The 15,593-nt window shown below is 38.0% G+C and overlaps 1 protein-coding gene across 5 annotated transcripts; it reads left to right on the top strand.

Annotated features, from left to right (window-relative positions):
- The first annotated feature begins 225 nt into the window (after nucleotides 1-225).
- On the top strand, nucleotides 226-14,868 carry LOC127005903 (galactosylgalactosylxylosylprotein 3-beta-glucuronosyltransferase S-like). Of its 5 annotated transcripts, XM_050875260.1 has the most exons (11): nucleotides 226-1,302; nucleotides 2,671-2,851; nucleotides 3,010-3,096; nucleotides 3,210-3,525; nucleotides 4,353-4,400; nucleotides 4,602-4,724; nucleotides 5,807-5,902; nucleotides 6,532-6,712; nucleotides 7,909-8,171; nucleotides 8,394-8,492; nucleotides 8,679-14,868. In XM_050875260.1, exons 5-11 carry the CDS (start codon nucleotides 4,398-4,400, stop codon nucleotides 8,907-8,909), a joined length of 996 nt encoding a protein of 331 aa, XP_050731217.1. In that variant the 5' UTR covers nucleotides 226-1,302; nucleotides 2,671-2,851; nucleotides 3,010-3,096; nucleotides 3,210-3,525; nucleotides 4,353-4,397; the 3' UTR covers nucleotides 8,910-14,868. The 5 variants fall into 5 exon arrangements, with proteins under 5 accessions (XP_050731217.1, XP_050731214.1, XP_050731216.1 ...); XM_050875257.1 differs by lacking the exon at nucleotides 3,010-3,096; XM_050875259.1 differs by lacking the exons at nucleotides 3,010-3,096; nucleotides 3,210-3,525.
- The last annotated feature ends 725 nt before the right edge of the window (nucleotides 14,869-15,593 follow it).

Raw genomic sequence — 15,593 nt, forward strand, 5'->3', positions numbered from 1 at the left:
TCTTGTACAAAGCAGAGATGATATATAGGGATCAGGAGAGGGAGAACTTATAGACAATTATGATTATATAGAGAGTGCTGAGGAGTGTGAATAAGTTAAAAAAAAAAAATGAGTGGACAACTTGAATAGAAGAGTGTGGAAAGGATATAAGAAGGAGAGCGAACTACAATAAACCAGACTGAGCAGGAATGAGAGCAAAGGCAGATGACGTAAACGAGTGATGCTGAGGGGGTCTCAAGGGGAGCATGCACGTATCTCGTTTTCTTCTTTCTTCTTCAGGGATAAAGGGAGTGCTGATCGAGTCAAAGGTCGTATATATACTCCCAAACACGATCCTGCCTCTCACATCCACTGGTATTTCCAAAGCCCGAGTGAGGTGTTAATGGAGTTCTCACGAGTGTTTCTTGAAGTTTATGGTACAGAGGAAGGGTCATACTGCCACCCGCCGATCGAAATGCCCCTAAAACTCCTATGAATGATACAAAATGATGAAAATGAGAATGCCATAGTGTATTATAGTAAGGAATAAGATAGAGGAACGCCATTGATAAAAAGAAAGAGGAAAAGATGATTGAGAGGAGGAGATAATATGTATGGAAAAAGATGCCCGGCTGGGTCGTTGAACTACCCCTGAAAATGCCCTAAAACTCCTACGAATGATACAAAATGATGAAAATAAGAGTGCCATATAGTGTATATTATAGTGAGGAATAAGATAGAATAACGTACGCCATTGATAACCAGAAAGAGGATCGCAGGGAGGATCAAGAGGAGGGAAAAGAATTAAGAGGATGCATGAGTCATTGAACTACTCTTGAAAATGCCCCAATTAAAACTCCAGCGAATGATACGAAATGATGAAAAATAGAGTGCCATAATGTATTACAGTGAAGAAAGATAAACTGTGTAGCGACATTGATAACCAGAAAGAGGAAGAGAGGATCAAGAAGAGGAGATAAAAGGAAAAAGAAGCTGCATGGGTCATTGATCAACTACCCCTGAAAATGCCCCAATCAAAACTCCAACGAATGATACGAAATGATGAAAAATAGAGTGCCATAGTGTATTACAGTGAAGAAAGATAAACTATGTAACGTCATTGATAACCAGCAGAAAGAGAAAGTAGGAGAATAAAGGTTAAAAAGGAGATAAGGAAAAAGACTCCCTAGACCCAGACCAAGGCCAAGAAAACAAAGTCAGCCTAGCCAGCCCCTGAAAACACCCCATAAAACACCCACGAAGAAGAAGAAGAAGAAGGAGAAGAAATAAGAGCGAATGGAGGGCTCAGGACTGCCACGAAAGGTATACACTTGTGAAATATGATGAATAGCAAATGGGCAATGGAAGGTGGGAGTGTTATAGAGGGAAATAGTGTGTTGAGTAAGTGGGTGCATCGACCTCTTGTGGGTTGGTAGAATGTGGCTGACCAGGGAAAAAAATGAGGTAGATAAAGCAATGCAAAATGAAGGACTGAACAAAAGGAAGAATGAAATGTAAGGAAATGAAACCCTGGAGCGGTACTAGGAGGAAGGGACCCCAAAGTATGAGGAATGGTATAAGGGAAGCCAGGGAGATCTTTTCCGAGCTAGAGCACAGCGTTTGGATGGGAAAGCAAGGAGCTGCAGGGACTTGTCAGATGTTTGACAAGGGGTGGAGATGAGACTGTCGAGCATGCCATGCTAGAATGTCAGAAGTATAACAGAGAGAGAACGAAAGCTAGGACTCCAGTCCTTCACAAACTTCACTCAAGTGGCTGACATTATTTTTTTCTGATAATATCAACATGCTAGTCAACATTTCTTAGCACCGCTTCTATCACAAATAACCCATTTCTGCGATAATTTTTTTGCCCATTAAAATGTAAAGGGCTCAGTGGAAGCAGAGCCCCTCATAGCAGGTGGGCAGTTGAAGGGGGTCAAAGCCCCCTAATAGGGATTACTTTTAATTTATCAGGTTTAATGGACCGTATTGGCTATAACAGGCAGCGCCACACGTGGCCAGTCAGTGAACTGTCAAAGCAGTACTTTTCATAGAACTCAAGTTATGTACTAGAGTGCATCTGAGGCTGCCTCCAGGATACAAGGCCTTGGTGCTGCCACCACTCCAAGCCAACGACTGCTCACACTTTACTCCTACCCGATTTCCTGACTCTACTATTTAACATGGAGAAAAACTGTAATCGGGTAGGAGTGAAGTGTGTGCAATCATTGGCTCGGGGCGATGGCGGCATCATGGCTGTGTATCCCTGAGACAGCCTCAGACGCACTCTAGTCTATAACTTGAAATCTATGGAAAGGACAGCTTGGAGATGAGTGGCCACATGTGGCTCTGCCTGTATAGCCAATACGGTCCATTAATTTTAATAATTGTAACTCAAGTTGTTGTGCCTAATGGTGGCATGTCTCGGTGGTGACTGGCGAGAACTGGCAACCCGGAGTGAAGCTGGAAGTTTACCTTCAAGAATGGTGCAGCTGTTTATGACTGAGATGAGATGTGAAATGGATGTTTGTTCAACAAACTTTGTTAAGATGTCTGGAAGCGAGTGGATGCTGCTGCTGCTGGGGCTGATTGGAGAGACTAATGGATGGGTGATTGATGCAGAGAAAGAGTTCTTGGAAAGAATGTGTCATGCGAGATGTAGATCTGAAACAAGATTTTTCTATTTCGCAGGAGCTGTTGTTATAATCCTGTCACCTGTGACCAATATCAAGATCCTCCTTATGAGTCTTTAGAGTTAAGGGCTGACAGCCATAGTAACTTGTCAAACTTCTGATGATACTTAGAAAATGTCTTATCCAGAAGACTCATTGAAAGAAAGCGTTGAGATATAGGACAGCTGCATCACAGGAAGGTTAGTGACACTTTAGCACTGTAATGTGTGATGCTACAGTTTCAGTGCTCATGTAAAAAATCTCTTTGTAAAAGTAACTGGTCATTTTGCCCACATGTCATTATGCTCACACTATGGAGTCCTTTTGCCCACATTAAACCACATTCATCATATTTCAGGTATTACAAAAAGCAAACAAAGACACTATCAAGATAATTGTATAATGATGAGGGGGGCAGTTTGAAACTTTTCTGAAATTAGATAAGGTAAATACACTTATGTGTTTTCCATTGGACACAGGTTATAGGGAAGAAGGTGTTTTCATGACCTCCTAATATATGATATATATGTAGGTAATAATATCCTTGTCTTAACATAGGTGCAAGAGGTTGGTCTGCAAAATACCTAGACACATGATGATGGGACACACAAGTACCTGTGTAAAGTGATGGCCCTTCATTTCTACCAGACGGGGATATAGTTCTGATGTTGGAACACCTGGCCAACCCACCACATCCCAATTACAAACAGTGGTAGACTATGTTTTGAGAACATGGGTCTGCAGCTCCACACGGTCACCTTCCAGCTGAAGTATTTTCAGTCAGTCTCTGCATACCAGTAGTGATATTGAAGGATGGCCTAGCAGACTAAACAAATGTGCTGTAGGGAGATGCAACCTCCAGTTTTACCTTCTTGTAAGTCCTGTCCACAATGAAGCCAAATCAACATCTGTATATATATGACTGGTGTAAAAAAAAAAAAAAATGAAAACTCCAGCCAAAAATGTATAAAGAATTGCAAACTGAAATCTTCCCTGTTTGTGATGAGTCTATGATGGCGAGAGGTCTTCATACCAAGTGTTGAAAGCTTATGCTCACCTCAGTGGCCCGGTCACCGGCTGATGAGTTACATATCAATACATGACCATTATAATTCTATGAATTTAATTTTATGAATTCCAACTTCTTAATAAGTTTATTAATTTTATTCTTTGTATAAAATGTAGCTTTAGTATATTAATACGACATGATACTTTGTGTATTAGATAATTTTCAATAATACTGAATTTTATTAGTATTACATATTATATATATATATCACATGTGAGCAAACTGGCTCCTCCAGGCAAATAAAGTCAAAAGAGCTTGTGGGCAAAATGACTATTAAGAAAATATCCCTTCTCTAATTTCACTGAAATAAATCTTTTCATTACTGTAGCATGATTTTTTTTTCTTTTTCTACTATATCCTTTGCGAACCAGCAGATAATATTTTTTACTATATCTTTTGCGAACCAGCAGATAATAATGCATAGGCTTAGGACTCATAAATAGGATGTGAAAGAAGAATTTGAATAAACCTAACCCGAATAATATGATTTGAATAATGCTGTGAACCAAGCATGAAGGAACTGTGATACCAAGAAAGCTGATCAATCAGTGTGGCATCATGTTGAGATATTTTCTGATTTTTTCCTGACATATATATTGGCATGTTTTTGAATTTGTACTTTAATTCCTCAGAAGACCCTGGTACTCAGCATGATGACTAGCCTTCTCCTTCTTTAAATGGTGAGTTATTGTGACAAAGTGAGTTTCCAATGATTATAACTCATGAAAACCAATCAGCAATCTCACTTGACACTGGCATATTATGCCAATTATTTAATCCTGGTGTAACATTATGCACAGTGGTATTTTAGCTTTTAGCATGCTCTCACAAATCTGCTTTCCTACACAATAGTCTTCTTACAAAGCCACTTATTTGGACAGGAGTGGCGAGGGTTGCTGGCAAACGCAGACAAGGCCTTCCAAATCCCCAGAATGAGCCGGCAGAAAAAGGTCATCATGGCTGTGATCTTTTTTGGCTCCTTCATCTATATTATTTTGACTCAGGTAACACTGATCTATCTTACTCTCCAATGGGTTAGTTTGTCAAGCATTCAGTGCTCATCATAAGCTTGGAAATTTCTACTTCAGATGTAGAGCTTTACTGCAGTATAATGTAGGATTTTGAGTGATAACCATGTGCAGTGCATGGGTGACAATTGGATTGTGTTATATTGTTTTTCAGATTTCTATATGTAGTTCATAATACATACTCATATAAGTGCATGGCCAGTTTCATATCATTTTGCTGTATTGCATGGGTGTCATGTATGTTTAAGGGTAACTTTTGGTATATTTTTTATTTTGCTAATAGTGAAGCAATTAAAATGAGATGCTTACCACTTGTTAAAGTTACCATCTGCATCTTTGTTAGGCATTCAGGTTCATCCCCCCAATCCCTAATCTTTGATCGTTTCTGATTTTTTATACATCTCCCCAGACTCTTTGTTCCCTGTGAGGTATGTAGCTTGGCAAGTTCCATTTGAAAAAGTAAAAGTTTACTCTTGAAGTGATGAATGGCCTTTTATGATATTGTGAATACTTTTAGAGCAACTATATATTGTTTTTTGTTTTTTTACTATCCTTATACAAGGGACTTGTCCACTTCATATGTAGTATGCATCTCATGTTGGGGGGGGCACACACTTGGCACTTTTGGACAGAGTAGAGTCAAAGACTTTGCCTCATCAGCCCCCCTCCTCTTGCCAATAGTCTGCTACCTCTGAAAGTTCACTGCAATGTTGCCTCTATCTATCTTCTATCAATATTTTCATAGTATTTGGTCTTCTGAACTGGCTGACTGCATGCTTCCACCCCTCCCGCAGTTCTGCTGCACATGACTTTCTACTCTGGCTCATCTTTCATAACACTGGAGTTTGGTTATAATTCCACTCTGTTGCCAAATGCGGTTTTGTGAAATAAGACTGCAAAGTATGTGATTAAGCTCTAATTTGCAATTAATAATTGATATTATGTTTATGATTTATTGTTACTATTATTATTATTATTATTATTATTATTATTATTATTATTATTATTATTATTATTATTATTATTATTATTATTATTATTATTAATTTCTTTTCCAGGCTGTTCAAATACTTGGAGGGGCACCAGGAGAACCCATTCATCCAGAAATCCGAAAGTTTTGTTCATCTGCTCCAAAAAGAAATGTCAACATTGATGTAAGCTGCTTTCATGTTTAGCTAAAATTGTGGGAATCATATTTGTTTTTATTTACTTTTTAAACAATAAAGGAAGCAGCTCAAGGGCAAAAAACAAATAAACAAAAAGGCCTGCTAAGCACTGCTCCTAAAAGATAAAATAGGATGTATGGCCAGAAGAGAGGTCAGTTTCAGAAGGATTGGTGTCTTGATACTCCCCTCTTGAAAGAGTTCAAGTCATAGGCAGGGGGAAATGCAGATGTAGGAAGGAAGATTCTCAATATTGATTGTAAACCTTTGGAAAGATGAAACTACTTAACTAGGTGCCAAAGCTTGCCTTATATCTCAGTAAGATATTCATTTGAAATCCAATACAGGCTTAAAATTATAAAGTGATGGAGTTAGGCACCATGAAATGATTTGCTTAGCATATATATATATATATATATATATATATATATATATATATATATATATATATATATATATATATATATATATATATATATATATATATATATATATATATATATATATATATGTGTGTGTGTGTATATATTCCCGGGCCAATGTTGCATTATTATGGATTCCTCTCTGTCTGATAGATACTCAGTATTTGAAAGTAAAATTGAAACTACTATTCTTGACAGGCTGAGGACACAGACATGCCAATGATCTATGTGGTAACACCCACGTACCGAAGGCCAGAGATGGTGGCTGAGCTGACTCGCCTTGGCCAGACCCTCTCGATGGTGAAGAGGATACATTGGATTGTTGCTGAGGACAGCCTCACATGCTCATCTCCCATCACTCATCTCTTACATCGATTAGGTTGGTGCATTTAGACTGGCACTGTGTGTTGTATTTCAGGTGAAATACAAGAAACCCCAGTTATTTGACAGTTTAATGTCTTTCCTCTTTGATATTTCAAAATACTTACCCATTTTCATTGTTTCAACATTCATTCCCTCAATTTCACCATGTACTCACCAGCCTATCATCAAAACTAAGTTCAAAAGCATAAAGCTGGTGGTGGCCACACCAAAATAGCAAGATTTTAAGATCCCAAGGTCAATTGTATCAATGATTTCAAACAGAAGGATAAGTACAAGCAGTTAGCCTTTACCACCACGACCTCAAGCACTGTGATGCTTACCAGGACACAAGACTGAAAGGTATTTAAAATTAAAACATTTTAGTTGCGTGTATTGAAGACAAAACACAGCCAGATAGGTTGGTTGTGTAGACTTATTTCATTAAAAATACCAGTAATGATAATATGCACATACATTAATTTTCAAACTGTGTGCCAGATGTGCATCTGCCCACCAGCTGGTACTCTGTAGAGTAGCTGGTCAGATGGATACTTATGCTTCAAATGCACGGTCTCTGCCATACAAATTTTTTTCTCATTATTGTTACAAAAAACCTTAACAACATTCATTCAGTTTAATGAATAAAAGGTCTAAAATATAAATATATTCATATATTGTTTCCATTTTTATTGGTTTTATTCCTCGGTCAAGGAAGGGGTCAAACAAAACCTGACCCCTTTGTTTACATGTATTCTTATTGGAAAAACAGGTTAATTATTTGCTATTTGATCACTTTCTTTGAAATGCAACCCTGTTGAATAGCGGGGGTCACCTGTACTGTATTTTTAATCATCTAGCCATTAAATATCTTGATTGAAATTGAGAAGTAAACATTGTTTTGATATGTGGTAAATCTATGGAGAGACCCATTTTCTTAGTTGTTACTTAGTAGTGTGAGACCTTACATAGGAATGAACAGACTGACTTTGAACTTGGTCCTTATTCATCCTTTCTTTGTTATGACAGTTCACTGTTCAGTAAGTGGTGGTCATTTCCCATTATATTTCATGAAATTTTTATCTGTTTGATAATTTCATCAGAATTTTATTTTGTTGCTCCAATTTTAACCTATGAACTCTCAAACCAGGCTTTCTGTATATTGACATGTTTGTTATGCAAGACATTTAATTTCTTACCAGTATATTTTTTCAGGTCTCTCTTATACCCACATGGCCACCCCAATGCCAGAAGCTTATCGCAGGGAGAAGTATGTTCCTCGTGGGGTGTCCAACAGGCGGGCTGCCCTCCAGTGGGTGCAAGAAAATGGTGAAGACTCAGGGGTCCTGTACTTCTTAGATGATGACAATGCCATTGATATACGACTCTTTAACGAAATGAGATCAACCCAGACTGTCTCCATGTGGCCTGTGGGGCTCATTGGTGAATATACTGTCAGCTCACCAGTTATTAGAAATGTAAGTTTTATTACTTTGATCTACCTAGTAGGACTAGCTAAAAATAGCACCACTATTACAGGAATGGAGTGAAATAGTGAACTTAAAAATATTTTTTGCTTTGTTTTCAAAGGATAAAGGCACTTAGGGAATCATCTCAATATGTTCAAAGTTTAAAATGACTTAAGGAATCCCATTAAAAATGCATGAATAACGTGAATGGATCTTGTTCTACTCCACCAGGGTCAAGTGGTTGGCTTTTATGATGGGTGGCCAGCAGGAAGAAAGTTCCAGGTAGACATGGCAGGGTTTTCAGTGGGAGTTGGGTACCTAAAGAAGCAGGCAAGTATACACACACTATGGCATTTTCACTTGACCATGAAGATGAAGTAGATAATCACTTGTCCAACTAAAATTTTGATATTTATCTCTATACCTTTAGCTTACTATAATCCTTTACAGTGAGTCAGCTACTCATAAATTTAAAGACTGAGAACATATTAAAAGTTATCATTTTTATCTTTTCAGAAAAAAGTCACAATGCCATACATTGCTGGGCATGAGGAAGATGGCTTTCTGAAATCCTTAAATATCAACCTAAAAGATATAGAAGTGAAAGCTAATGGGTGCACCAGCATACTTGTTTGGCACACCCGCACTGCCAAGAATCCCACCCGTACTCTGCGTCTGGCCCACCACCAGTCCACCAACATTAAGCTGCTCACAGACAACATGCGTAAGATGGGGATGATAAAGTAGTCACAAAAAATCTGTACAGTAACTAATCCAGTCATTTTTCTATGAAATATTTCAGGTCTTTCTAGGGATATTATATTTTATGTGTAAAAGTTCTCTAGTTTATGCATAGTAGAATGTTTTTTATGAGATTCTTGAGAAGTACCGTATTTTGTGGCGTATAACGCGCACCATTTTCACTTAAAAAATGCCAGAAAGTTACCCCAGCGTGGTATACACTGAAGGTACAAATTTTGATTGATTTTTTTTTTCGGTCTGCCTTTTTCCCCCTTAATTTTGAACTTTGCATGGGGATTTATGGGTCAGAGCGACTTCTAGGCTGCCACACAGCTCCTTTGTGCCATTCTCAGTGTTTCTGTGACTGTAACAATTGCAGGAGAGTTTTTCATATCTTTCGTGTCTGATTCCACGCCTGAGTGTCCATAGCCAGTGACCTCGAATCTCCTAAGCCGCCTCTTGCTCCCAAAAGAGCTCTCAGTGTGAGTGCAATTGGGAGAGAGCTGAAACTGACTTTCAAACTTCAAAAGTGGTGTTAGTGGTGAAGACAGTGACATCAACAGCATTGAACTCGAACCCCTTGTCTTATGTGCAACCTCAGTTTGGTGGTCATCCTGTAGATCAATCTCATTACGGTGATGGTGGAAGTGATACTCAGGCCCCTGAGGATGCATCTCATCACCCTTCATGGTTATCAAGTTAAGAATATGAGGGTATTTAAAGGGGTTTGTAGCGGGGTCGAGTGTGTGGAAGGGGAGGACGGCTGCCACCCACAACCTATGCAGTTCTGCGAACACAGGTTACTGTGCTTCATCACATCACCACATAAGCACCACATGACGTAGAGACTTAGGGTTTGAGGCAGACTGAAGAGGAAGGATGGATTAAGCAAATGCTCACAAATTTAAAGCTACTGGCTTAGGTAGAGCCATGAAATTGATAATGGAAAGTGACCAGTTATCGGGAGAACGTCAGAACGTAGCCGTATGGGGAGAACCGATTTCATGGTACACCCCCGCCCTTTAAGGGTTAACAGAAATTTTAGGAAACTGTACATCATCAGTCTTGCTTAACCGTACATATTTCTGAGTATTTTAAGCACTGAGTATTTTTTCCAAAATTGTTATCTTAAAGTTTAGGGTGCACGATATACGCTGGAGAGCACTATACGCCGCAAAATATGGTAGACCAAATACATGGTAGTGACTCATTAAAGAGTAAATTTATAAGCAACATGATTATTAAAGTAGCACAGTTTCTCAAAATTAACTTTAAGGAAAGAAAAATATTGCATAATCTTAAAGAGGTGAAAACAGTGCTTTAATATTAATGCCAAAAATGAAGAATCTCAAACTGCATCAACATGGTACAATCTGAAGCAGAAGGTAATTAATAATCACTAGTTACTGTAGTAAACACATTTCTGAGTTGTCTGAGTGATATTGATAGGGCAGTCTATCCTCTCCCCCCTGTCCATGGCTAGCACTCAACCCAATCCCAGCATCATGCAACCAAGGTAGCATGATGCTGAATGACAGTGAGTCGTGTCAAAAGTCTTTGACAGATTGTCTTGGTCCAAGATGTTATGGATTCACTCAACATGAGTATTTGGTGCTGTCAGTATCTGTGCAGAAGGACAAAGATTCAGATCTTCAGGTCACTTGTGTTCCCTTTGTTATGTTATGGCCACGAGACACAGTCACTAAATGGTGACGAAGAGTATATTGATGCATTTGGTAATAAAAACCTAAGCAGAATCATGGGTTATTGCTGGAACGACTGTGTCAAATTGGCAATTACCCTGTGAGACTGAATTGTCTGCATTATCCATGAATGCCAACTCTGGGTGTATTGGTGTACAGCTTGATACCCAGTCAGCTCTGCACTGTGTTGTATCTGTAAAAGACAATCTCGTGTGGAAGAGGCCAAGGGACACCTACATAGTTCATGGCTTGAGCAAGTTGATGGATCCTGCTGTGAGTTACATGGGATGGGAAAGTGTCCTGCATGAAGACTTGCTTGGAAGAACCCCTGAAAAGGGCATCATAGGATGGTGGAGCCAACTCGCCCCCTGGTGTGTGCTCCAATTGATTGGTTGACTAAGTGAGTTATGTGGAATTTCTTCTGTGGCATTTTTGTCTTCCATTGTATCAAATTACCCACTTTGAAAACTAAATATGCAGAAATGACACTGTTAGTAGTAGGAGTCCATTGTATAAATATTTTTGATGTCTTACAGGTATGAATCTCATAATACAGAAGAATATTCAGAAAGAGAATTAATTCTTTGTAGTTGTTGGTGAAAGAGCTTAAGTATGACACCAACAAGACTGAAAAAGGCATGGGTGTTTACTGATCTGTGTGTGTGTGTGTGTGTGTGTGTGTGTGTGTGTAAACTTCTCCTTACGCATGCATCTAGTCTTCCTCAGTCTGTTCTCATATCCTCTTGAGTTTTGTGGTCCTCTTTCTGGCTGCACTGTCAGGTCTCTTCTGTCTATCTCTTCGCCTTTTCCATATTATTTATTATCTTATATATAGCTTTATCAAGTCTCCTTTCCCTCTCTTCTCTTCTAATTTTGGTAGATTCATTTCCTTTGAATTTTCCTCATGCATTAAACATGCCAAAGTTGGAACCATTTTCGTTGCTGATCTTTACATTCTGCCTGATTTACTTATGTGTTTCTTTTCATGAGGTGACCACACAGTTGTTGCATATTCCAGTTTTGGTCTTGTCATTGTTGTTGTTATTTATCTCATTATTTGTGTGTGTGTGTGTGTGTGTGTATTTGTAAATTTCCCTAGATGTGATATACAGGAGGCAAGCTAGAGTCTTGTCCCCAAATCTCATTTTATTTAGTTTAGCATTAAATTCATGAATATTTTTGTCTTGAACTGTCTCCTGCTTAAGGTCATTCCCAATGTTAATACATCTGTAAGGTAGCCTGTGTTTCTTGATATTCCTCAGTCATATTGTCTTTCTCAGTTTTTTACCATGACCTTTTTTTTAATCCAGTGTTCCTTATGAACAAGGTATCCCTCTCATTTTTCCTTCATCACCCTGTACACCAAAATAGGCACACTTAACATCACCATAGCCGATCCATGATTCAGGATGTTTCCTAACTTAAAGGAGGCAATGTTATAATTGTATTTTGTAAAGAATCCTTATAACCAAAAACTAACTAAAATTATGAGTATTCTTTTTTTCTTGAACAGAACATTGAATAAACAACAGAACAATAATATGAAAATACGTATAGCCACCGTTGCCAGATTATCGTACTCAGAGCATAGTATTTACCGGTTTCCGATGCCTAACTATTGCCAAGAAACATCAGGATCTAACTGTTTTAACGATAACTATAAATGAGTTTCGTTATTGGAGCCCAGAAGACAGTTTTGGGGCAGAAAGTCGGGAAACATAACCTTGTTGAGTACGACAATCTGGCAACAGTCTGTGGCCCCAGTCAGCATCATACACCATTTGTGGGTATCAGATACCTTAAATAGCATATTTTTACTGTGCAAAGCAGGTGATGTCACTTATTGTGACTTCGTGAGCTTATATATATATATATATATATATATATATATATATATATATATATATATATATATATATATATATATATATATATATATATATATATATATATATATATATATATATTTGTGTATATTTCATGAAGGCAAAACTTACATTACTAGTTTCATTTTTACTAGTGATACAAATTTGTGATTGTTCATCACAATAGAATTTCACTCAAATAAGTGAATCAGACATCACAGAAATATTACCAGTGTGTGTATGAATGAATACAAAGATAAGCACATACTTTGATTTAACTCTTGGATGTCTCGTGGATCATTAATAAATAAAAACAAAATATCCGGATAGGCTACTCTTTAGCCCAGTTCCACCTATGGCTGCCCAAAAAAGTCCCTCCGCCAAGTTTGTACCCCACATTTGGTGATGTTAGGTGTGCCTATTGGATCAACTCTCTCTCTTTTCCACTCCAAGGTTGGTAGACCCAACATTTTCAATCTCCTCTCATATGTCATGTCTCAGACTTGGCACCATTTTTGTTACTCTTCTCTGAATTCTTTTTTTCCTAATATTTTCTTTCTGTGTGGAGACAACACCACTGCTACATATTCCAATCTTAACTCAATCACCAACAGGAGACAGGACCCTTCTTCACTGAAGCTTGATTGCTTGTTTATGATGGCAGTGTTATTAGTTGAATCATGGGAGCCATTGAAAAGGTGTGTTTTTGCAGTGGTGTCTTAAGTGTGCGTGTATTTATCTAGTATGCACGAAATATACAGAAAATGAGCCACGCTTGTGGGGTCCTGTCTCCATGAATCATTATTCGGTCAAACTTAGCTCTAAATCCATTTAAGTTTTTGGACTAGATGATTGCACCATCTACACCTTTTCACCCTCAAATTAAAAAAAATTGAATTTCAAATTTAAAAAAGTTGAAATTCAAATTAAAAAAAGTTGAAATTCAAATTTAAAAAGTTGAATTTCAAATAAAAAAAGTTGAATTTCAAATTAAAAAAGTTGAATTTCAAATTAAAAAAGATGAAATTCAAATTAAAAAAGTTGAATTTCAAATATAAAAAGTTGAAATTCAACTTTAAAAAGTTGAATTTCAAATTTAAAAAAATTAATTTCAAATTAAAAAAGTTGAATTTCAAATTAAAAAAGCTGAAGTTCAAATAAAAAAAGTTGAGGTTCAATTAATAGATGAAGTGCAAGCCATAGAAAGATATATGTGCATGCCTACATACATAAATGCAGACATCCACAAATATATATATATATATATATATATATATATATATATATATATATATATATATATATATATATATATATATATATATATATATATATATATATATATTCTACATATGTGAAGGTATTCTATGTTTCATTATTTTTACGTTGCTACGTATAGTGTAATAGTGCGCCTCTCTCCCACTGAGCTCTAATATGCATGGAGGGGTTATCTCCCCCGTCAGCGTTTGGCCGCCGGCCACTATATTGAATGACCCGCACTCGGCGCCTCCACCATAGTAATTGAATGGGAACTCTGTAGTTATTTTGTTTTCTTTGTCTCACTCATTCCACATTTGCTCATTCCAAGGACTTGTTCCTGACCCCCTCACTCCACATGCATTCATTCCACTTACACTCATTCCACAAACACTCATTCCACACACACTTATTCCACATGCACTCATTCCACAAACCCTCATTCCACACACACTCATTCCACAAACACTCGTTTCACATGCACTCATTCCACAAACACTCATTCCTCAAAGACTCACTCCACACGCACTCATTCCACAAATATTCACTCCACACGCACTCATTCGACAAGGACTCATTCCACACTCACTTATACCACAAACACTCATTCCACAAGCACTCATTCCTTAAAGACTCATTCGACAAATATTCACTCCCCACGCACTCATTCCACAAACCTTCATTCCACAAATACTTATTCCACACGCACGCATTCCACAAGCACTCATTCCACAAATACTTATTTTACATGCACTCCTTCCACAAACAGTCATTCCAAAAATACTTATTCCACACGCACTCATTCCACAAACCCTCATTCCACAAATACTTATTCCACACGCACTCATTTCACAAGCACCCATTCCACAAATACTTATTCCATGAGCACTCATACCACACATCCCCTCCACACATGCATAAATACATACATACGTACATACATACCGTACACACATACACACACACACACTGCCTGATGGCTCAGTGGTAGAGCTTAGGGTTTCCACCTTAGGGGATGTGAGTTCGATCCATGCCGCTCACGCAGATTTTTTCACACACACACACACACACACACACACACACACACACACATATATATATATATATATATATATATATATAGATATATATATATATATATATATATATATATATATATATATATATATATATATATATATATATATCGACAATACTCAGCTATCACCATCTTCAACACTAAACATCCTTGGTCTATCCTTTACTCAAAATCTCAACTGGAAACTTCACATCTCCTCTCTCGCTAAATCAGCTTCCTCGAGGTTGGGCGTTCTGTATCGTCCCTGCGCAGTTGCTATCCATATACAGGGGCCTTGTCCGCCCTCGTATGGAGTATTCATCTCACGTGTGGGGGGGCTCCACTCACACAGCTCTTCTGGACAGAGTGGAGTCTAAGGCTCTTCATCTCATCAGCTCTCCTCCTCCTACTGATAGTCTTCTACCTTTTAAATTCCGTCGCGATGTTGCCTCTCTTTCTATCTTCTATTGATATTTCCATGCTGACTGCTCTTCTGAACTTGCTAACTGCATGCCTCCCCCCCTCCCGCGGCCCCACTGCACACGACTTTCTACTCATGCTCATCCCTATACTGTCCAAACTCCTTATGCAAGAGTTAACCAGCATCTTCACTCTTTCATCCCTCACGCTGGTGAACTCTGGAACAATCTTCCTTCATCTGTATTTCCTCCTGCCTACGACTTGAACTCTTTCAAGAGAAGGGTATCAGGACACCTCTCCTCCCGAAATTGACCTCTCTTTCGGCCACCTCTTTTGATTCTTTTTAGGAGCAGCGAGTAGCAGGCTTTTTTTAAAATTAGTTTCCTTT

Source organism: Eriocheir sinensis, chromosome 31 (assembly GCF_024679095.1).
Source record: "Eriocheir sinensis breed Jianghai 21 chromosome 31, ASM2467909v1, whole genome shotgun sequence".
NCBI classification, from domain to species: domain Eukaryota; kingdom Metazoa; phylum Arthropoda; class Malacostraca; order Decapoda; family Varunidae; genus Eriocheir; species Eriocheir sinensis.

Coding starts and splice junctions, on each gene's coding strand:
- LOC127005903 (XM_050875260.1), top strand. Junction 4,725..5,806: donor TCTATATTATTTTGACTCAG/GTAACACTGATC, acceptor TTTCTTTTCCAG/GCTGTTCAAATACTTGGAGG. Junction 8,493..8,678: donor TTGGGTACCTAAAGAAGCAG/GCAAGTATACAC, acceptor TTATCTTTTCAG/AAAAAAGTCACAATGCCATA.